The sequence below is a fragment of the Cyanistes caeruleus genome, chromosome 4 (assembly GCF_971803275.1).
Source record: "Cyanistes caeruleus chromosome 4, bCyaCae1.hap1.1, whole genome shotgun sequence".
Taxonomy (NCBI): domain Eukaryota; kingdom Metazoa; phylum Chordata; class Aves; order Passeriformes; family Paridae; genus Cyanistes; species Cyanistes caeruleus.
The window spans coordinates 58,220,401-58,244,379 of record NC_141704.1 but is presented as its reverse complement, the minus strand read 5'-3'; the positions used below and the strand labels follow the sequence as shown (position 1 = coordinate 58,244,379).

General features: G+C 44.9%; 1 protein-coding gene across 6 annotated transcripts; it reads right to left on the bottom strand.

The window, feature by feature from the left end:
• Positions 1-2,686: 2,686 nt before the first annotated feature.
• On the bottom strand, positions 2,687-19,077 carry LOC111936979 (cystine/glutamate transporter-like). 6 transcript variants are annotated; one of them, XM_086884968.1, is made up of 15 exons: positions 18,734-18,897; positions 18,134-18,250; positions 17,698-17,993; positions 17,029-17,293; positions 14,652-14,778; positions 13,794-13,909; positions 12,997-13,122; positions 10,523-10,622; positions 10,389-10,433; positions 10,063-10,186; positions 9,647-9,750; positions 7,673-7,769; positions 6,751-6,900; positions 4,297-4,471; positions 2,687-4,010 (listed from the first exon to the last, which is right to left on the bottom strand). In XM_086884968.1, the coding sequence occupies exons 4-15, from the start codon at positions 17,219-17,221 to the stop codon at positions 3,946-3,948; spliced, it is 1,422 nt and encodes a 473-aa protein (XP_086741094.1). In that variant the 5' UTR covers positions 17,222-17,293; positions 17,698-17,993; positions 18,134-18,250; positions 18,734-18,897; the 3' UTR covers positions 2,687-3,945. The 6 variants fall into 6 exon arrangements, with proteins under 6 accessions (XP_086741094.1, XP_086741092.1, XP_086741091.1 ...); XM_086884966.1 differs by lacking the exon at positions 18,734-18,897 and adding an exon at positions 18,557-18,657; XM_086884965.1 differs by lacking the exons at positions 17,698-17,993; positions 18,734-18,897 and adding an exon at positions 18,902-19,077.
• Between the last annotated feature and the right edge of the window lie 4,902 nt (positions 19,078-23,979).

The window sequence follows — 23,979 nt, the reverse complement described above, 5'->3', positions numbered from 1 at the left end:
TGGTTTCCTGACATATGTCAAATGATTTATCCTTTATAAAGAAACCATGGTCCAGCAGGTAGCGTCGCTTAGTTTCCTCCCAGGAATTTAAATTCTTGTTTGCTTTTCCTCTTCAGAGGAAACAGACAAAGAAGAACCATTTCACCCTTTGTCCCTCTGTGACACACAGCAGCTCTGTTGCAATTTCAGAGGCTCCAAGGTTTGATGTGGGAGTTCTGATGCTACAACACATGCACACTGCGCTCACATGGGTCTTGCAGCCTGGGACCAGGCTGGCAGTACCTCATGCTTCTACCCTAAGATGTGTAAAATCCCCCAAATCACAGAGAATCACAGAATCACTGGGTTGGAAGAGACCTTCAAGATTGTTGAGTCCAACCCAACCCTAACACCTCAGCTAAACCATGGCACCAAATGCCATATCCAGTCTTTCTTCAAACACATCCAGGGATGGTGACTCCACCATCTCCCCAGGCAGAACATTCCAGTATTTTATCACCCTTTCCATGAAGAACTTTTTCCTAACATCCAACCTAAATTTCCCTTGGCGCAACTTCAGACTGTGTCCTCTCGTTCTGTCAGCTGCTGCCTGGAGAAAGAGACCGACCCCCACCTGAGTGTGATAGGTGTTAAGGTCACCTCTGAGTCTCCTTTTCTCCAGGCTGAACAACCCCAGCTCCCTCAGCCATTCCTCACAGGGTTTGTGTTCCCAGCCCCTCACCAGCCTCGTTGCCTCCTCTGGATGCGCTCAAGCGTCTCAACATCCTTCCTGAACTGAGGGACCAGAACTGGACACAGCACTCATGGAGCGGCCTCACCAGTGCTGAGTACAGGGGAAGAATGACCTCCCTGCTCCTGATGAACACACTATTCCTGATCCAGGCCAGGAGCCATTGGCCTTCTTGGCCACCAGGGCACACTGCTGGCTCATGTTCAGCCAGCTGTCACCAGAACCCCCAGGTCATTTTCTGCCTGGGCACTGTCCAGCCACACTGTCCCCATCCCATAGCACTGGGTTATTGTGGCCAAAATGCAGGACTCAGCACCTGGACTTATTAAACTTCATCCCATCTCTCTGCAGAGCCATCCTCCCTTCCAACAGACGACACATGTTCCCAGCTTAGTGTCATCTGCAAATTTACTAATGAAGGACTCAATACCCTCAACCATATCATCAATAAAAACACTGAACAGGACTGGCTCCAGCACAGACCCCTGAGGGACACCACTGGTGACTGGCAGCCAGCTGGATGCAGCACCATTCACCACCACTCCCTAGGCCTGACCATCCAGCCAGTTCTTAACCCAGCACAGAGTGCTCCTGTCCAAGCCAAGGCCTGCCAGCTTCTCCAGGAGTGTGCTGTGGGAGACAGTGTCAGAGGCCTTGCTGCAGACCAAATAGACACATCCACAGCCTTTCCTCCTAAAGCTATGCTGTCTGGGTCTGACCCCCTGTCCATCCTGTAAGTGATGACACTCAGTATAAACTGCTCCGTTACCTTACCAGGTACTGAGGTCAGGCTGACTGGCCTATAATTACCAGGATCCTCCTTCACACCCTTTTTGTGAACGGCCAGCTTCCAGTCATCTGGAACCTCACCAGTGAGCCAGGATTGTGGTAAATGATGGAGAGCGGCTTTGCAAGCTCATCTGGCAGCTCCCTCATCCATCCCTCATCACCCTGGGATGGATCCCATCTGGCTCATAGACGGATGAACATCCAAGTGGCTCAGCAGTTCTCTGACTGCCTCCTCCTGGATAACAGGGCCATTCTGCTCCCTGACACCATCTCCCAGCCCAGGAGGACAGTTGTCCTAAAGGCAAGCTGCTTTCCCACTGAAGACTGAGGCAAAGAAGCTCAAAGAAGCTCTTCCTTCTCCTCATCTGCAGTTACTAAGTTCCCTCCCTTATCCAATGAAGAACAAAGGTTGGTCTTAGCCTTCCTTTACCATTAATATATTTGTAAAAACATTTTTTATTGTCTTTTACAGAAGTTGCCATTTTAAGTTCAAACTGAGTTTTGGCCTCTCTGTTATTTTTCCTACATGCTGTAGCAGCCCCCTTAAATATTTCCTGAGAGACCTGACTCTCCTTCCAAAGATGACACATCCTTTTTTTGTTCCTAAGTTCCTCCAAAACCTTCTTACCCATCCAGGCTGGACGTTTGCCTTGTACCAGTACCTAAGTGGGTGGACTCAGGAAATGTTGGGGTGATTGATCTCACCTGGTTCTGCAAGGTCTTCTGCAGGTTGATTCCCCAGCCACCCATACTGCGTCCTGCTCCACCAGTGGGGTGCTGTGGGAAGCTGTACCAGGGGGTTCAGCTTCAGCAAAGCCTGGCATGAGGAGGGGCTGGCTCTTGTCTGGGACCCTGGAAGCATTTCCAGATCTCACTTGAATCCATTTCATCATTTAAAGCCAGTACCTTCTCCTGTAGGTTGTGATGGTTTTCCGCTGTGAGGATTTTCCCATGTGAGACTGTATTTCCTGTTGGGCAATCTCCAGCAGCTGGTAAATTAAATTGTGGAAGGGTAGTGGGGAAACAAGCCCTGTAACCACACTGCTGCTGTCCCAGCTTAATTCAGCACAGGAACAGGAAACAATCATTACAAGAATAATAATTCTCAATTGCTTTGAAAAAAACCCAGTTTTAGTTCCACAATTTTACACGTTTTAGTAGATTACATTGGATTTGTAAATGGTACTTTGTTTTTATTTTGAGTACATAAATGTTTGATACAAAGGATTAAAAAATGCTCCACTACATTCTGCTGTTCCTCTTTCCAGCAATCATTAGAGGAATCTCAGCATGCTACTTCCCGTCTTTTAGGAACTGATTAACAATTACATGATTGTAAATAGCTAATTGCTGTTTTATCTGGACATAACATTGCCACATTAATAATGTAAACCAAAGTAATTCAATAATGGAAACCTTTCTTATGCCATTAGTTCAAATGAGCATCTATGGATTAAATCAGCAAGTCATGTGCAACTGGCAAATTAAAGCTTGGATGTGAAGTTATTCATGTCTTCTTACAGCACCAAAAGATGCACTTATTCAGGAATCTGCCCAAACCTCATCAGTGGTCCTGTTTAATTAAAAGAGGAATTTTATCTCACTGGAGCTAGGCCAAATTCTGAGTTTTCAACCTCACTGGTGAGGAGTGGGTCTGGGAAGTTGGGGGAGGGACCAGGACTCTATTCTGTTGATATTCTAGTTGATATTTAACTGTTTGGTTTGGGTTTCTTTAAACGTATTTGTACATTTTAAAATGCAATTTCAGAAAAGTAAAATTCAAAATTGAAAGATTATTTCAAAGCTAAAAAAACCTCATTCTGCTTATATAAAAATCAAAACAAATAATTCTGACCTTACTTTGTTAATACTCGAATTTCAAATATCTTCTCATTAGCTCAATCTGCACTTTCAGGTGAATAAAATTTTATCCCCCTGCATTCCCCTTTCCAATTCATCTGCCTTATCTCTAATTCGCTCTCCCCAACCCTTCCCGTTGTCCACAACAAAGCTGCTATAGTTCTGTTTGAAACTTGCATTTGGCTTCCATGTGTTGGATTCTAAGTTCTGCAACATGCCCACTTCCTCTGTTTGCCAAGCTAGGAAAACAAAATGTTGTCTCTGTACACACACATACTCAATTTTACTCGGTACTGGGATAAATTAGGATCTTGGTTTCAAAGACACTGCAGGCAAAGCAAGCTCATTTCAGACAACTAGTTCGCTCTCCTGAAAAAAATGAAAGGGCAGGATCTGATCCCTATTGGCAAGCTTAGGAACACTTGCAGCAAGGTTTTGGCTCAGAGTTGTCCTCATTTTCACTGACTAAAAAAGAATAAAAGCATGGCCTGCTTATGGTAGAATCAAAGGTGTCAAAAATGGTGTAAGTAGATCTTTATTGTCTTCTGTGAGTTCTGATGGTTTTGTCAGTAAGTCTTGATTTCTTGTTGGACAACTTCCAGCAGTAACTGTAGTTTATGTGTCAGATAATCTGAAAGCGTGGAAAAAAAGGAAGGAAGCTTAGTCCAGAGGAAATCCTGAGATATGGCTGAAAATCAGAGCATCAGCACTGATGGCTGGAGCCTTTTATGTTGGCAAATCACAGTATCTGTTTCTTATTCTTGCTGTATGCTTTCTTCTATTCAGTGGTTACTGATGTACCTCCATCCAACAGCAAATCAAAAGAAAGCAAGGCTTGGAACAGAAATGACAAGAGCAAACCAGCATCCCAACCCTTGAGCTTGTTTAGGTCCACAATACTGAAAGTGCATACTTACAGAACAGGTTGCGGCAGCGGTCTGACATCTGCCTGTGAATTATGAGGTAGTAGACTGGAAAACCACTCAAAACCATAGTGCATCCAATGCTAATGCTCACAGGGTCTGAGTAGAAAGACATTGCCACTGTGAAGAGGCAGATGATGGTAAAAGAGACAGGAACAAACAGGGGAACCTGGGGAAAAGAGCAGAGAAGACTATCAGGGAAAACTGGTGGCTATAGCCAATCAGACTCTGCATATGCCAGCCCACATTGTATTCACTTCTCCTTCTAAAGAAAATGAGAAGAATCATATCCTGTCCCACAGAATGCTTCTGTACAATCAAACTGCAAACAACTGCATCAGCTTCAGAGCCCAGTGTGCCCTGTGAGGTGCATGCCTCCTATATTCATGTGCACCAAAATCTAAACCTCACTTGCGACTGGGAGCCAAGCAGGGGGAGAAGCCACCTACACCCCCATGGCTGTGAATGTCCTGCTCCTGTGCACGCACACAAACCTTCTTGCCACCTAAGGCAACTGCTGAGGGAAGATTTGAAGCCAAAAAAGAAGTGACACTTTGAATCAAACTGTTCTTTGCTTTTAAAGCTCATGACTTGTGTTGACCCGCCTCCAGTTTGCCAGAGACTTAGAGTGACTAAACCAAGACAAACCAGACTCCCTATCCCCATCTCTGTAGTACCTGTGCCAAGAACTTCAGATTCAGCAACACCATGGTGAAAATCAAAGCAGCACTCAGCATTTCAGCCATACCCTATTGGGTGAGCCAATTCATCTGGTTTATTTGGAGAGCAAATAGGAAGACTGCAATAAATAATAAAACTGTGAAACACTCCCTCTGTTTCTGTATCCAAACTCAGCCAAGTAACTCCTTGCCACGGCTGATGGAATGAAGGATCTGCTGTCATATAGGGTGACAATCTTTAGCAGTAATAAAGATTGTATTTTGGATGCTCAACATGCCAAGTTGGAAGAGATCAGTTGCTCTAGGTATGGCAGCCATCCAGCCATCAAACTTTGGTGCTCTTGTTGTCTTCCGAGCCGGAGCACCCCCTGCCAGCCACTCCTACATGCACACACGCTGCACATCTGCTTGAGAGGTGTGCGAGCCGACTGCTCCCTGCTCTTCCCGGTGTTTTCTCGCCGTTTCTAACTCAAAATGCTACGGAGAGCCTAAGCACCAGCATTGTCACACGCGTGGCACGCCTTGCTCTCCGCCGGGCAGCGACAGGGGACAGCCCGCGCGCGGCCACTAGAGCGCAGCACGTGCCCGCGCCACCCGCGCACGGATCCCATAAACATGGGAAAAGGCAGGGAAAACCAGCCGAACTGACCCAAAGGCCAGTATTTCCCTCCCCCGCTTAACCAGCATTTAGGAGCCGCTAGAAGTCTGAATCTTTGTCTGAAGAAAAGCAGGGCAAAATCTCAGCATCTGAAACCATCAGCAGTGCCACCCATTAATAAATCTCCCCTGAGAAGCTTGGTTTGAAAGAAAAACTAAAAACTTATTCAGTTTGGTTTTGGGGGAGTACATGAGTGCAGCCAACCAACAAACTGGGAAGCCTCAAGATCTCTGCTAAATGCAAAGACCGAGAGGAAAAATTGCCCCGAACTTTGCAGGAGGATGTTCGCAGCCCATAGAGGGGAGCCCTGCGAGGTGCAGGAAGTGTTTCTGTCCCCCGAGCTCCTGACTGCCCAGTGGCCCCGGAGGTCCCCTCTCTTCCCCAGGAGCTCTGGCTGGAGGCACCATGCAGGGGCCACCAGAGTCAGGAACAAACTGAGCCCACCTCAAGCACCCCCCCAGCCTAATGCCTTCTGCACATTCATTATCTGGCAGTGGAAAAGGTGCCCAAGCACAGGAAAGCTGCTCCAGCACCAGCTCCAGCATCCCCTGTTGACATGAGGGGGATCCCAGCACACAGCAGAGTGAAAGAGACCATAAGAGGGGCCCATTGCTTTACATGAGACAGTATTTCCATACCAGCAGATGACTCCTCCCAAGTCAGGTTTGCTCCCAGGATCCCTCCACCCATGCTCCTTTTCCCCCAAGCCTGACACCTTCCTGATTCTCAGCTAGAGCTGAGACTTACCTATCACTGAAATAACATCCAGGCAAAAGTCCCTTCTTGTAGCCCACAAGAGATGAGCAAGAGAACCGCTCTCCACACATCTCCCAGTTCCAAGCCTGAAACTTTGTCCCCTGTAGCAAGCAGTCTTCTAACAGATGCATCTGGTGACTCGGTGTAGAACTGGCTTTATAGGATTTACCACATCTGGCTGTTTGGGCACATCAACCACTTTCAGGAGCTCCCCACAGGCATTACTAAGCATCAGGGACTGAAACCCCTTAGAGCCTAAAGGCAGCCATAGCCATGTAATGCTGTAATTATTAGCAAATCAAAGAGAGGAATGACAGGCCTGCACAGGCTGCCAGGTAGGTGCTGTGCATTTACCCTGAAGGGGCTGTGCAGCTCCGGGTGACGGTGCCGATGGATGATGAGCCCGAGGGTGGCTAATCCTATGAAGAGCCATCGGGAAAAGCTGAAGAAGTTCAGTAGATGGTAGATGTCTCCAATGCACACCATGGCAGTGACCAAAGGGAACTGAGCATTGTGAACATGAAATACAGTCATTAAAGCTGTGGATCACCTCCTCCAGCCCCCCTGCAACTACATCACAGCTGCAACATTTTGGAGGTCAGAGAACTTTACAAAACAGTGTCACAGATTGAAGGCAAAAGACCTAAAGGCACTGTTCTGTAGTGCTACAGAAAAGAGTGATCATTTCAAGATCAGCAGCATCTTCGATGCTTCATGTCCAAGCCAGGGCAATTAAAACATGCATGATCCAAAAGCCTGCACTGTTGGTACACAGGCTATCTACAACGACATCTGCTAAGTTTTCAGCAGGTCAGCCAAGCTGCAACAGGCACTGCAGCACTGTTGGGATGGAGCTGAACCATTGCCATTAAAAAATCCCTGAACAAACCAAAACATGAGACCAGATCATCTCTACAAATGCTTATTCCCTGCATTTCCACCACACCTGGGAATTTTCAGTTTCCAAATAGCCAAGCCTGGCAGAGGTGTTCTCATAAGCCTATATCAAGCAGCACACCTGTGGCAGACAGTAGGGACTGTATTTTTAAAAAAGGTGTTACAAGGCAGGGACTTCAAGGTTGTACATTTGGATACCACTGCTGGCTCAAGGGGACTTAATACTTTGCAGCCATTTCCTGGATCCTGCCCTCTTTATTTTTCAGGGGGTAATTTAATGTCTCAACACCCTTTAAAACTCCTCAGTTTATCCACTCCTTGCAAGAAAGCCAAGACAGCAAAAGAACAGAGCATGTCACACACATCCAGATCTCCTTACCATTAACATGACAGCGGGAAGGGGGGTATGCCTTCGAATGTGGATCATGGAGAAGAGAGGAGGCCACTGCCCTTCCCTGGAAGCCACAAACAGAGTCCTAGGAAAAGACAAGGAGCCCTTTACATTAACATTCTACATCCACATTAGAAATGAGATCTGGACTGACCTGAGGCATCAAGACACACGCTGCCTTCCCCAGCACAAATCTGCTATTCAAGACCACAGTTCTGCCTTTATCTGCACTTTCATAGAAAGCTTGGGTTGGGTTGGAACCCACCCCTCTGCCATGGGCAGGGACAGCTTCCACCAGACCAAGTTGCTCAGAGCTCCACTTTAGGGGCGTTTGGAAGAAAACCGAGGCTGAGTTCCCATAGCTCTCCCAAGACCAGTTCAATGCAGTTCAGAGCCCATCAGAACACTGGCAGTGGCCCCTTGGGTGCCTCATTAGCAGGGACCTCTGGGCAAGTCCGAAGTGACCGTGAATGAGCCCAGACTGGAAACAGGAGTAAGAAGAAAGTCTCTTGCCATCAAAAAAAGGAATTAATCTTTCCAATGAAAAGGAAGTGGAGGGGTCACAAACTTTAATCCTATATAAGAGAAACTGTTGAGTTTATGAAAGGGGATTGTCAGCTTTGAAATCTCTATTCTTATATGTACATATATAGAAAAAATAAAGTGCAATCTCCTCAAATGACAGATGATTTCCAATCTTCTGGTCAGCTGCTGGAAAATAAAGTTTGTCGTACTGCCAAGAGACCAGCTACACACAAGAACAACTACAAAATCAGAGCAGAGAGTTCCTTGCTTGCATCCCTCCTTTGACTCATGAAAGAGCAATTACGGAGAAGACAATCACATCCAATTTTATAAATTTAATATCCTCAAACAAACCATGCCAGAGCATCATCTGGGCTGAAGCAGGGCCCCAAGCAGCTGGGGCACAAGTGTACAACTGGCTTTATTGCTGTCTCTGTGGCTTTGCAGGGGTGTGGCTGGCAGGCAGCCAGGGAGGCCCCATCAGTGTTTATATGGACTTTCTGCAGTGATTATGGTAATGATGCCAGGATGGGGGAGAGAAGGTCAGTAGGGGACATTAAGAACCTCTGTGCTGTCCAGAGATTTCTCATCCTCAAAGAAAGCCATTATTTAGAGCAGTGAATGGGAAGGATCATCCACACCTGTATTTAACACAGGACTTCAGGGTAGTGGATCAGATAATTCATTAGCTTTCAGGCTACGAAATATTCCTTTCAGATCAACTGATTTTTCCCTTTGCAGTCAAAGCTGTGAAGCAGAACCCATGGCAGAGGGTTTGCTCAGCTTCACAGGACGAACACAACATACTTCTTCACAAGGTCTGCCCTCCTCTCCAATTTCAAGGCTCCCATAAGGACACAGAGTGTGGCAGACAGTGAAGCTGGCAAGTTTATTTTTCCATGGAACAAAGCTTTTCTTATTGCTATAACAAGACTTCTTGAACCTTGACTATTGCTTTAGGAATAGCCCATCTCTATGACATTTCACTGACTTCAAAGCAAAGTCCTCAAAGGAGAGTTTGCCTAGAGAGCCTCACAGCAGAGGGACCCCATGCCCTCCAGCAGCACAGCTGGGTGAACCCAGTGAAAGAAGACTCAGTCTCACTGAGCAGCTGCCAACATCAACAAAGCCTTTAGTTCACCAGAAACATTAACATTTCACTTTAAACTGGGGATTTAAACTGGAGGGTAGGGGAGAAGATAAAAATCTTTGTTTGTGACCAGTCCTAGACACCAAAGTCTGGACCTGGTCAGAAATAGAAAAAACAGACTCTTAGCCAAAAGGGACCATCCTGTACCTGACAACCTGAGAGTCAAAAGCCTTATTTTTCCCACAAGAGTGGCTAAAATGCCACTGTATGGATGGGTAGTTGTACAGGTTGGTGACACTCCCCTCTGATTCAGTAAGCCAAAAGCATAACATCCTTAGGGATGTGACCTTGAAAATGTGAAGATTCCTCCATTCATGGTTCCAAAGCAGGACAGTGCGACAAGGACAGGCACCACGGAGATCAGGCTTTTGAAAGCTCGCTGCACAAAGCTCTGGAGGAAAAGCAAACATGACTTCAGGGAAAATGTGGTGATCTCTAGGTGACATCAGGGTCAAAAAAATGAAAAGTTCTTCCCTTGAAGGAGCAATATAGAAGTCATAAATCTCACTTTTTCTACTGTCATCTGCAGATTACTTTTTCATTATGGTTTAGGCATGACAAGAAGAATTTACTGTTGCCCTGTAATCCAGGGAAATTACAAAGCAATAAAGCATCTTATAGGAAAACCATCTCTGAAAGACTTGCCATGACCACAGCGTAAACTTGCCACACTGAGGAGATAACAACAGCAATGACAACTCACCACAGCCACAGCAGGAGAAGCCAGAACATCTTGTGTTCCCAGGACCGTGTAATAGGAGACATTGGTGAGCATGTACCCCACAATTACCGAGATGACGGACACGATGACAGCCAGGGGGATATTTCTAGAAGGAAGGGGAGCACACACACACACACAAAGAACAAGCTGCTATTCCTTGTTATGCACAGCATTACTGCAGATTTTATCTGGCAGTACAATCGATTGCAGTCAGGTGAACCCACAAACTTTTTCCTCCTGTACTGCACTTGGGAAAGCTGCGGGACCCCCGAGGCTGGTAACCCAGGGCAGCTTCCTCCCAGCCTTACCGTTCAGGTTTGACCAACTCTTCACGCACAAAGCTGGTCTGAAACCTGCACGATGGGAAGAGACGGGGTGAGAGTCTGAGTCACGCTGAGGGCACCTGTCTGCTGCCCGAGAAGTGCCCTCCCATGGCACCTACCAGCCGGAGTATGCGAACATGCCTGCATAGAAAGCCAGGGGGAGTTTATCCAGAACCAGCGACTGTCTGTCAAAAGCATCCTGGAAGTTCTCGGTGTGGCCTGCAGAGGAGACAAACAAGGGACAGAGAGCAGGAAAATGTCAGAGACAGGCTTCCTTCCCTGTAGGATAACATCCCTTGTACCTCTTGCCCAGACCTGGGAAGAGTGTTTGCGATTTCCTTGGAGCAGGGTATTCAAATTCATTTCATTACTTTAATTTCAGTGCTGTTGCTGATGTGTTTACTTTCCTACAGTGACATAAAAAAAAAAAAAAATTAAAAAAATAATCTATCCCTTGTCCAGCTACGGTAGGCATTTCAGGAAGGGCAACAACAATAGCTAGTTGTTTCCAACAGACCCTGCTGTGGGAACAGGAGATCATGGAGGTGAGGGGATCCATGCTGTCCTCTCATTTCTTTAGGCCCAAAATTAAGTTGCTGGATTGACCCCCATGTTCCATCCCCAGCCCCCTCAGCAGCTGGACACACACTGCCCTTTGATGTGGTGCAGCCAGCGAGGCAGCTAACTCAGCTCTCACTGTGCTCTCTCCTGTTCCTGCTGCTGGAGCACTGACCCCAGCCCTGTGCTGGCCAGAGCATGGGAACCAGGCTGGAGGAGGGGATGGGAGCAGGGACCTGCCAGTCTGACCCACCACCACTCACCCACAGGAAAGGACACACAGGGCGAAGCAAATAAAATTTTCAAAGCAGAGGTGTCTCAGATATTTACCAACTCTCCTTATTTTCCTTCAAGTTGTCTGCTTGAAATAACAAAACAAAAGATAACAAAAAAGAAAAAAAAAGTCAGGATTTTCTCTAAATAAAAAAAAAAAATTAGGGAAGCGAGAAATGCTGAATGGCCTCTCATTTGAACAGAGTCAAAAAGAATTGCATCCCAACATTTTCAAATCCAGGTAACCCAAGGTTTGATTCAACATCTGTGTTCAATTTTCCATAATAAACTCTCTTTAAGAGGTGAGAAGCTTGCCTGGTTGGGCTTCACCAGGCAAAGTGTGGCATGGCATGGAGCACATGGAGAAAGTCAGGCCATTTCTGTGGAGGTGCATCTGCAGGAAGTTCGGTGATGAGATTTGGGCACTCGGGTTTGAAACACTGGCCCAGCCAGTCTCTAATATAAGCTTGAGCCAAAGAGAAGGTAATGGCAGAGGAAAGGACAGAAATGCAATTTTTTTTTAAAAAAAAAGAGCAGCATAAGGCAGAGGAATCAGGACAAATTATTCAAAAACACAAAACTGATTTTTAAGCAAAAAAAAAACCAAAAAACAAACAAACAAAAAAAACCATCAATTTGAAAATAGGTTTGAAGAAAACTAACCCAAAATATAGGAGTGGGCCTATTGGGGTACTTTTATTATGTTCTAAAATTATAGCTGGTAAGTGATGGTGCATGAAAAGGATTTATTGCCTGCAATGCATTAATGAGCACTTTTCAGTCCCCTGTGAGTCACATTAAATACAACCTGTCATACTGGAGCCTCTTGCTGAATTCTCCCTCCAGATGTCACCTGCACTTATCCTCCCCTCCAGAGGAGGGGTGCCAGGGCTCCAGATTGTCATTTGAAGGCATTCCTAACAACAATGGCTCGGGATTCCTAGCTGCAGGGCAGTCCTTTAGTTCAGTAGTGCTGCCAGCCCAAGGGGAGCTTTGCATGTTCAAAGGAGCCAGCTCCAGACATCAGAAAGAAACATGAACGAGGAGCCCACTGCCTGTGGTGTTTTCTCTGCAGAAGAAGGTAATAGCAGGAAGAGGGAGCAGGCTTCATCCCTTGAGTGGGAATGCCTTGGGCTTTTCTATAAACTGAGGCTTGGATTAAAGCCAATACTCTTGTATCATTCACAGAAGATGCTACTGGCAGGGTTTTCTCCCCCACTGCATGCAGGCATGAAATCCTGTAAAAAGTTCATTGTCAATTCACTAAATTACCACCCATCTCAATCTGGAGGTAAAAAACATTATCTTATGCCACAGAAGGGTTAGAGATACCATTACCAGGGCTCAGCTGAGGGCTGGTAACTCACAGCTGTGACTGGCACAGGGGATGCTGGCACATAGCCTAAACGTCCATCAAATATGTGCTGCTTTGGAAAGATTTTGAGCTACACAGGAAATAGGCAAGTCTGACTCCAAAGAAAGACCATCTACAGAGAAAGGTGTCTGTATGACCCTGGGTAGGATCACACATCCTCTGGTGCTAAGACCCACTAAATTTTGGAGAAAGCACCAACCAACCAACCAGGTGCATCAGCCCAGTGCCAGCTACGCCGGTCTCAGCTCCCAGATAATTCACATCTGGCACATGGACAGAGAAAGCTCCTGCCAGCTGAGTGAACACCACACTTGTCACTTGGGACTGATAAAAGCCATGATGGGGGACACATCGAGCACCCTCCCTCAGCCATGCAGCAACACCTACCCTGGGCCAGCAGCATCATCCCTGGCACGATGATGAGTGCAAGAGCCAGGAGTTTGACAACGGAGAGAGCTGTCTGCAGCCGCGCGCTCCAGGTGACACTCCAGGAATTGAGGGTGAGGACCATGTCTGGAGAGAAAACCACACTGCTACAGCTGCAGCCTGTGCTCAACATACACAGGAAAAAACACAGCAGCTCTCCCTGTCCTGGGGTTGCTGGGGGAAAGGCACACCTTTATGCCTTAGAGAGGATGCCTGAGGTGAGAGATGTCAGAAAACACTGGTGTGGTCCAGCATACAGTGTTTAAAGAAGGGGCAGACTTATGTTCCTAAAAGGGAGCAGAACCTGGTTCCTTCTGGGTAATCCACACCTGCCTGGGGGAAAGGTGTGGGACATCTCAGCAGCTGACTTCACAGCATTCCCTGTGCCAGCCCACACCAGTCTGGAGCAGGCAGAACACTTTCATGGGCTGGATGCACCAGGAGACGAGTCCAAAACCTCAAGCCTTACACCCACAACTCATGTGACTCTTGCACAATTACACATTGAGAGTTTCTGCTCCCACACCTGGCAAAATTTCCCTGCCTAGGGCTCCAGCTAGTCAACAGGGAGGCCCATTCCCCTTCCTAGAGAATAACGTGGCCCAACACCATCACCTTGAATCAGAACGTTTTTGGTTAGCTGAGGAGGTAAGACAGGACCCTTCCCCCACAGTTGTCCCAGAAATAACACCCCATAAGTGCTCCTTGTCTAGGGCAGAGAGGCCAGGACAGACAATCCCATAGGTGTTAGTACTTACAGTAGCCCAGGAGAGAGACGAGCTTCACCGCAGGGACAGGGGCAGCACAGGGGGTGAAAAACGGCTCCAGCATGTAGCGACCAAATGCCAGGGAAACCACAGCACTGTTGGCAGGCCTGGAGTGGGGGGGAGCCAAGCACAATCTGGCCTGAGGATGGCTGGAAAATGGCATGAAGTAAAACTGCACAAAACTTGGGAAGGGGAGCAAGTTTCCCCCCCTGGCTTAATCCTCTCACCCATGCAGATGGTGAATTCCCATCAAGTTTTTCTCATAGGTTTTTCTCAGTGAATGGGTTAAAAACCACATGCTGCAAAATGATTAATTTCCAACTTGAAAGCAAAAGTTGAGATTAATCATACTGAGCATTGCGAGTGTAGTTCATATGTTCTGCTTCATCTAAGCTTACATGAAGGATACAGGTTATTGAGAGGGGAGGACTTCCTTTTTAATGCTAAAAAAATAAGTGGTTCACAATTTTATAAATTATTTGACTTGGGGCTAAGCCAGGAAGTTGTCTCCACTTTCCAAATCTGGAGAAACCAAAAAAGTTTCACACTGAAAACAGAAGACCTGAAATAAATCTGGCACCTATTGTCTGAAATACACCACAGCTCTTGGGGGATATGAGCTGCCAGGGGAAAAGAGAGATATTCTTCAAGTACAGAACATATTTAACATTTCTAACTATTTCCACATTGTGTCTTCTTCCCTTTATCACTGAAAAATCTTTAAAAATCATTCATCTTGTTTCTACTCTTTTGTTTACAAACTGCCTGGACTGTTACCTGGCCCCATAACTTTTGGTATTTTAAATTAACACTGCATCCATGAAGAGGCAAGCAAACCAAATCTCTTACCTGATAGCAAAAAACTCTGCCCACAGGAATAAGAAGCTTGGCAGAGGCCCTAGTGTCTCCAAAATGTAGATATAATGTCCTCCAGACTTGGTGATTCTTGTTCCAAGCTCTGCATAGCACAAGGCACCTGGAAAAGTTCAGGTAAAAACGTACCAAGTAAATAATCCCAGGGATTTTCCCTTTTCTGTGTGATTTTTTCAGGGATTGAACAAATCCATTTAAAATAACTAGTGAATGAGAGGAAGAAAAAGAGGTTTAACAGAACTGCTTTTCCTTATTTTTGTGCACTACTGTGGTTTGAACTTTTCAAGTAATTGGCTTACCTGTCAGGTGGAAAGAAATTCTCTATTTTGTGGTTAATGTCACAACATTTCCATGGAAGCTCTGAATAAAGGTGCATGAGAGAAATGCTGCACAGAGCTACAAGAGGTTTTCTTTGAAAGATGCCCTGGATTCTTACTTCTCCTCACAGTTAGACTGGTGAAATGGTGCTTACAAAGCAGCTACAGCAGCTCAACCACAGGCCATGGCTGAACTGGTCCTTCCAATCATGTTTTTGATCTCAGGCAACATTCTTGTGTCCTTATCTTGCATCTTCACCTAAATCCCTTCCCTCCCTTGAATCCAGTGGTGACATAACCATGCCTCCAAGTCCAATGGCAGTCATGACATATTCGGGTCATGCAGGATGGAGACAGCCTCAATGTTTCCTGCCTCCCTGTTGGTAAATTTGTGCAGAACTCCTGTTCAAAGCACCCAATATAGGCAGACAGTTCATCTTGTTTATTCCAGTGGTCCCTTTAAAGGCTTCAACCATGCATGTAAATATGTTGCTGAACTCATGCAATGGGACTTGTATATATGCCCCACTTGAGAGGGAAAAAAAAGAGTAAAGAAAAGCAGGCCTTTTAAATACAATGCAAAAAAATGTCAGAGAAATGATCAGGGGAGGTCATCAAGCTGATAAAAGAGAAGAACAAACCAACAAATCCAGCTACAAAATGCAATCACTTGATAAAGAGGCTCCCAAGGCTCTTCCAGCAGAGTGTATCAAAGGATGCTGTAGAGGGAGAAACCTTTGCAAGTGCAGAGCTTGGCTGTGTGATCAGCACTCACATTATCATTTACTGCTCTGATTGGTTAGAAGAAACCATACTCACATTATATTGTCAGCTTTTCCTTAAGCAGAAGTGAATAATTCACCAAACAACCACACAAAGGTTGCAATGTGAAATATTGGTACACATATGCTGAGAGCAAGAACAATTTACTGCCCTACTAACAATTGAATGTCCCAGTTTCTAAACCTGCATGTACAAGCCACAGTGTCAAAGTGGTTTTTTTTTTCACATGGACTATTTTTCCTTTCTTGTTTATTTTTTTTGTTTGTTTGGTTTTGGGTTTTTGGGGGTTTTTTTGGCAGGGTTTTTTCTGTTTGGTTTTTTTTGTTTGGTTTTGGGGATTTTTTGTTTGCTTTTATTGTTTTTGCTTTGTTTGGCTTTTTGTTTCTTTGTTTTATTTTTTAGTAAGTTACAACAGAAGAGGAATGTTAAAGTCATCCACTGTAATAAGCGTCAGATTTCTCTCCTGGGCTGGGAGAACTTACAGTTGTCCTAATAGCACCTTCAGAGAGTTTCTGAGATGGTGACCTTATGCAGTTAATGAAAGAAACTAAAAGCCATGTGTTTTATCCACTGTAACTTACAAGAGCTATGTTATTTCAAAAGAACTAGAATGAAACTGTCATCAAAAAGACAATGCTTTGTGAGAAAAGACTGGTATTAAATGACAGAAATCAAGCCAATAGCAACACACAGAAAGTGGGCAGCATCAGACATACCCACACCATTTCTTACAGACACCCAACACCTGCTCTGGGCTGGTGCATGCCCTGCAGCTCCCCAAGAATTCTGCTCCAGCAGAATTCTGTCTCTCTGACAGAAAGGGGGTCCCATGGGGCATATTGGGACTCCCTACTCTCTTCACAGTGTCTGTGAAAAGAACAGCACAGCACTCAGATTCCCTTTTAGGTGCCTACATCTCCTTTCTACCTTACAGAAGGAGTTCCCTCATTCTCTCCCAGCTTTCCTGGCAGACACCAGGCTGTCTCCATTTGCATCACTGCCACTCCCCTGCCCTGGACTGTACATGAATTGATATTCACAGACCATAAGTGCTGGAAGTTTCTCCACTGCCCCAGGGAAATCATTTGAACTGAAAACTCCTAGTGATCATTCCCAGACTTCTTAAACCTTTGTGGCAGTAGGAACCAGGAATTTTGGGTTTATTCATCTCCCAACTTTCTAAACACAAAAATGCACAGGCTCCCCTCACCTGCCAGGTGTTTAAGCAAAGGCTGCCAAAGCTCAGCACTCACCAAACATGGAGAAGAGCCCACAGGAAAACCACACGACCAGGGAGAATCCCACACTGCCAGAGTTTTTCAGTACTCCTTTGGGGGAAATAAAGATGCCACTGCCAACCATGCTGCCGATGAGCAGCGAGAAAGCTCGCAGCAAAGTTATCTTTTTCCTCAGGAAGATGGCCTCTTCTTTCTTGTCTTTCCCCATGGCTTTCTTCTAATCACAGGGGAAGGTCATGCATTCAGGAGCTACAGTCTCTCAGGTGTCCTCAAGGCTCACCTGTAAGACAAGGAGTTAGGGATCCAAGGATCTTCTTTTCTGGACAAAATTTTTTTGCAGTAACCAGACAAGAGCTGTTGAATCTGTTCTCCTCAGCTGCAGGAAGCACCAGCCAAAGCACAGGTGCATAGAACACTCTTGGTATCACCTCTCTCATCAGTACAGCTCCCAGGAGACACTTTGAGTGTTTGCTGCTTCTTATTCCAGGAAGCACAAAACATTACATGTTGCATGCCAGCCACACCTCAGGATGATTCCCAAATTTGATTTGGAGTAATGTCAGATTGCCCAGACTGGGACTGGCCAGCTTAGGGTTAATTTAATGGGATCTAATATGGGGATAACATTGATTTTGGCTCACAGGCAGTAAACGAATTTAAAGTTGCAAACTTAACAACCAATACCTTGAGAATCTCTGAGGGCAGAAAAACACTGAGCTGTGTTAGCTGGTTCACAGAGAGGGTTTAAGCTTTTTTAACTTCCACCTTTGCTGAATGAACTAGCCCTGATTTTCTCACTTGAGCTCCGTTTTATCAGTGTTTCTTAATATAGTGTCAAGCTTCTTTGCTTTCAAAGTATTGAAAAGTCAGGAATAAGTATTACAATTGTAAGGCAGAACTTATTCATTACTAACAGACGTGCCATTTCTTCTATTCATATAAAAAAGTCCTTGGTAATAACAGCAGCAGTGAAGCTTTTCCTAGAAAAGAGGGAACTTCAGACACTTCAGGAATCACGAGTTGATCCAGATTTAGTTCTCACAAACTGCAGCAACCTCCCACTTCCCATCCTTGTCTCTCCTGTCTCTCTCTAAATTGGCAACTTCACCAAGAAACTCACCTTTTGCTTAGGAAGGTAAGATGAATTCAGGTTAGTTGCTACAGCCTCATTTACTGTAGCAAACCTGTCTGTAGTTTTCCTAATAGCAAGGCAGACGTTTCACACTTGTAATTATCCCTGGTAGAGCAAGCAAGACAAGTCTGGAGTAAATAATGTGGCTCTTGTCCGGCCTCCTGCCACACATCCCCAACAATAATAATAATAACAACAATAATAAGCTCATGCACTCAGCTTCAATGCTTATTGTTTTTTTTTTTTCATTATTCTAATACAGTAAATTGCATTATGGCGAATATTTGCCCCGACCCCATGGCTGTATATTATTGCAAAGTTACACTTTGAGACAAAATGAGACCCTATTTTATGGGTTTCTTGAATAATTTAGTAATTGCAGTGGTGTATCCAGAAGGAGACAGTGGTCACCTCTAGAAGCAGACCTAAGCAGCCAGAAGCTGCCTTCTTGCTAAAGAGACAAAAATGTTCCCCTTACTGTGAGGGGACAATTCTTGTTACCACTCACCAATGATACTTCTTGGCATGCCCTGTGTAAACTCAGGGTAACCAAGGTCTTTTCTCCCCCATCCCCAGCTCTTTTCCCACCTGGAAGCTGTTGGGAGGAAGCAGGGTTATCACTTTCTCTGCACACATATGACAAACACATGCAGAAAGCCCTTTCTCCTGCCAGCAGCACAAGCTGGTTTCTCTGAGATTGTGCCAAGCCTGCACAAGCATCTTCTCAATCAAACCAGCCAAGTTTAGTTATTAAACCTCTAATGAGTCCCACAGGAGTCTTTAAGGCTCAGATGGGTCACATCAGCCTCGTCTGGTCCCGCAGAGTTCCTCCTCAGAGTCCCAAAACCTCACAGGGCTGCTGGCGACAGTGGCTCTGGAAGAGCAAGGATAGACCCCTGGGAGCCTCCCAACCCCTCAGCTGCAGCTCCTTCAGACACCAGTTAATTACCTTAATGTGAAATACCAATAGTGTCTGGTTTTTCTCAGCTGAAATGAGACCCACACAGCATTCATTTGCAGGGGTGAAACACAGAGCCTCACCAAACTGAAGAGAGATGCTGTGCACAGCTATGTCTAAAGCACCGTTCGGAGATAATTAAAAGTGCACTTATCTGTTTGGCTGGGTTTTAAACAAAGCAGGTGCATTTACAATCCATCAGACTCCCATTTCTTGCAGGGATCCCGAAGCCACAGAAGACTGCGTCTCTTTGAAGGCTCTGAAAAAAGAAAGAGCAAGGGAGGAACAAAAAAAAAGGAGAGATCAAATCAAATTTACAGACCAGGTTAATGATCCAAAGTAAACACCAAACTCCGTACTTCTGTCCCCATGCCCTTTTTTTTTTAAAAAAAAAAAATTATTTTAATACTACTGCCATGCAAAAGTATGTGGAGATAAAACAATCCAGTCCAGTAAATTTGAGAAACGTGAAATGTATCAGTACTTGTTCCAGAAGTGGTTGAAGGAAGAGGAAAAAAGGCAGAAAAGAAAAAAATATTGAGTAACAGAAAGCTATTGAAAAGAACTTCAAAGAGTCACCTAGCAGAGCCTACAGCCCAGAGAGACCATTCCTGCCTGCTCTGCTTTCCAGCTACATTCCAGCACCAGGCACATTAAAATTCAGGGATGTTAATCCTTGTGGCAATGCTTAAGAATATTCACAATGTGCTTAGCGCAAAGGAAACAGGCAAAGCTGCTTTTTGTTCACCCCTTTGACTTAAAGGATAGGCTCAAATCCTTCTTGTCCCAAAATGCAGTACCTTTACCTGAGAGAGATCACCAGTCAGCAGGGCTGGAGAAAAACACCACTCAAACCTATCTCACAATTTATCACCTATACTGGATCTTTCCTTCTCCATTTACACTGATTTTATTGTTGGTTTGGGGTTTTTTAGCTGTTAATCTTACCTCACAAGCACTGGAGCATGGACGGAGAGGGAGGAGACAGACGTAAAGAGAGAATCATATCTGTTACTCCTAGTGGTGTCTAAAAGCCCCAGCCAAGAGCAGGACCCACTGTGCTCAGCACAGAGGCAGAGTGGATGTTACTCTGATGAAAAGCTAGTGAGATAAACAAGCAAGCTAGAAAATGAGAGGAGGGAGACAGCATCATTCTCAGCTGGGAGCTGAGACCTAGAACAACGAGTGACCTTTCTCCTCCTGTCACGCAGGGAGCGGGTGGCATCCCTGGGAAAACAGGCTGTACCTCCAGAGTTCCACTTCAATGACCTATCCCCTAAAAAAAAAACAACCCAGCTACTAGAGAATATTCCTAAATATTTACAGCTGCATTTCTTTGTGTCCTCAATCAATATCATATAAGCCAAGAACAGGTTAACCCCTTCCTTTTCGAACTGCAAAAGATGCAGGGGTCAAACTATTCCTTGTAGTCTCACTATTTTTTCTTTTTTGGTGCCAAAAATGTCAGTCCAATTCAATGTCTACCACGAGGCACAGAATCTAACAAAATAAAATCAGCAGTGAATGGGAGCTTTTTTTATTCATGCATGAAAGTAACATAAATAAGCTTTAATGAGGCTGGTGGTGGTCTGTTCTGGGAACTCAATCAGAAAATCTATTTAGGAGACCTGAGAGATGTTTGTTTATAGATCAAAATGAACACAAGAAAGAGGCTGAAAGGACAAGACATGCAGCTCAACTTCTTTTGAGCACTGCACAGCTGGTTTGCCACCCTGGATAAGAAACCAAAAGGGACAGTAGTTAATAAATCAGGCTCAGGCTTGCAGCCCCAGATGTAATAATAAATCCATGCAATTGCCTTAGGTGTAAATGTAAAAAATAATTTCCATTGGCTTCTCTTTCTACAGAGTCTCACAAACATCATCTTGTGAACTGTCTATCAAAAGACTACTATTTCCTAACATTTCTGTCTTAATGAAATTTTTTTTGACTTGACAGCAAAATTGCTCTTGGCTCAGGTCACAGCACTTCCATAATCTCATTTAGGCATTTCCAGTTATCCTTCAGACAGGGGTAATTTTTCTGGAAAACTGATGGCTGATGGTGTGGTGAGTCTGGACTGCTTGATGGTGTGAGGATGACCTTTTAATTGAGAACTTAAAAGTGGTGAATCCACACTTTGGCTAAAAATTGGACTAAGCCAAGACCAAGGTTTTCAAGCAGCTAAATTGCTGTTGGCTTGAGAATTCCTTCCTACACCAAGTTTAAAATTCTTCATTATCACCAGTCTGACAAAGCAGATATTACAAATGGAGATATTTTATAACCATAGTGCTGATTGATTTCCAGGATGCATGCACAGATCATACAACATCATCTCATTTCTCTAGGCATCCAATTATAACTCTCCATTCAGCTGCCACAAGGAACTTATGTGTCCAGAACTGATTTCCCATTAATGTTGTTGTGCAGGAACATTGGCCCTCTCATGACTATTTCTTCCTCGCATGTTGCCAGTGACACGCAAAACACAAATCTAGAGAGACACACACCTGATTAAAAAAAGACTCCAGTGTTCCTCTACAGCACCAGCTATTAAAGACTGTCAGAAAAGTGCAGCAGCATCCCTGTATTGTCACCCTGAAAACTAAAGCCTTCTGATAATGTTTTCATAGTTCTAGTTACTTTCCCATGAACGTTCTATAAACATAAGTTGTTTATCACATTCCTTCTAAGAAACGTCTTTTGATGGACGTTTTGCATGACCAGTGTGCTTGGGAAGGTGGTAACTTAATTATCCAATCCCTGGTCATTGTCAAGATTCTATAAATACTAGAGTCAGAGAATAAAGGTTGGTTCTTTCCTGTTCTAACACTGAGAAGTGTTTGTGTGAATCATTTCATGTCCTTTAGCGACACTGTATGATGAACTAAAATGATTCCTCTTTCTTACAAGCAGGAGTAGGGAATACTCAAGGCACTTGCCTCCCAGCCCATCAGATCCAAAGGAGCAACAACACCCAGAGCACCAGGCACTGGAGCACATGAATCCTAGGAAAACAAGGAAACAGAACACTTAAACAAGAGACTGTCTCACACAGTTGTGTTTCCTGAGGCCAGCATCTTGGCTCTACATTATCGCTAGTGGGGCACAGTACAGGGAAGTGTCCTCAGAGCTTCGTTCTTTTGTGGACAGTCCTCCAAGTAGCAAGCTGTTTTCACTCTCCAGATCAGACCTCCTCCCTGGAACAAGACAATTTGTCCTATTCAAAACTGTTTTCTTAGCTGCGTAGGACAGAACACAAACAAAAATAAATCTAAACGTTTCTAGCAGAAGACACCCAACAGAGAAGTCTAACGTTGTAGCAAAGCACAGCCAAACTTTCCCCAAATGAGAATTCTTCTCAAGCGCCTCAAATTTAAAAAAAAAAAAAAAAAAATCCATATAGAGAAACATCCTCCCTCATTCCAATGGTTTGTGGCATTGCATCAGTGCCTCGGGGTTTGTCTGCCTTTGACCTGGAGCTGGGCAGTGCCCATGCTCAACAGCTCTTGCAGGGAAAATTCCCGCATGAACCAGGACTTTGTTTTAACCTCAGGCCTTGACTGAGGGTTATAAAGGGCATTGCTTCCTAGCCACTGCTTGGTGATCTAGAAAAAAAACAAGATTGAGAGACTCAGGCTGCTCAGTGGGAGCTGCTACTCATCCCTGGGGCTGTTGCTTTGCAGGGCTGCTATGGTGGGGTCTTTAGCAAGGCCATTATTCCCATCAGCAATAGCCCAATGGCACCATCATGCAGAGCCAGGAGGTGCTTCAGAGCTGCACACTAATCCCTAAACCTCTCCATAAATATTCTGCAAGAACAAGACACATTTCCTTAGTGGGGGAAAATGCCAATTCAAGCTCATCACCAGCTTTCCTCACTAAGGAAAATTTCCCACTAATACCAGCTATTTTATCCTTTTATAGACACAGCTCTCTCCTGATGAAACTCTTGCTGGAGTGAGAAGAAACCCTCTGCTGCTTTTGCTGTTGTCGGATGGTGGGCCCCATCGATGGGGGTTCCTCATCTACCCTGCTTTAACCATCTGGAATGGAATCCTTTGAGAGCTGACTGAAGTAATAAAATTCCTCTTTCTGTATTGCTTCATATATTACATTAGTTTCCCCCTTAATCTCACTGCACTGCTGATGATTTATCACCTCAGGCCTCCAGTTCCCCTCAGACCTGACCTCAGTGCCTGGGTTTGCTCCCTCTCTTCCCACTTTCAAGGAATTCAAATGAAAATCTAAACATTAAAAAACAACAACCCTTTACACCTGCATTAGTCACTCACTTTGATTGCTACTCATAGTCTAATCCACAATTAAACCTCAGTGTTTTATGCTAAATCATCCACTCTGGTACCTGACACTCACACACAGCCCAACCTCTGCCTTGGACATACCTCAGGGTGGGGGGAGTCTCCCCTGTTGGCCTTTCTGCTCAGCTGTTACTCATTTAATAAAATATAAGCCAAATACACAATTATGCTGGAAGGAATATGTTTCCTTGTTTGGCCTTTTTGGCTCTTATCCAGCAATTTTCAGGCAATGGGGATTTATATTTTAGTCCACCAAGTTTCAGATTAATTCCTTACCATTTTCCATGCTTCTGATGGAAGAAAGGGGACCAAGAAGGGTTTTCTCTGACCTCTACCTCACTCCCCATGAGACAGCACAGGAACACACGTCCTGGTCTGTCCAGGGTAACAGGGACCAGCAGTGACTTGTAAAAAGACAGCATATGTCTTTTTATATAATATGGCACAATATCATCTCAGGCAGTGCAGCCCCTGCCAGCTTCCCAGAGCCAGAGGGACACTAATCAAACACTTAACTTCTATTTTTTCAGGTAACAAACAGGCCACCCCCC

Bases quoted from the DNA above. Each gene is read 5' to 3' on its own strand.
- LOC111936979 (XM_086884965.1), bottom strand. From the start codon at position 17,221: ATGGGGAAAGACAAGAAAGAAGAGGCCATCTTCCTGAGGAAAAAGATA. The intron at 13,910-14,651 runs GTAAGAGATTTG...CCCCCACTCCAG, and splicing joins GCAGAGTTTTTTGCTATCAG to GCCTGCCAACAGTGCTGTGG. The intron at 4,011-4,296 runs GTAAGTATGCAC...CCACGCTTTCAG, and splicing joins CCGCTGCCGCAACCTGTTCT to ATTATCTGACACATAAACTA.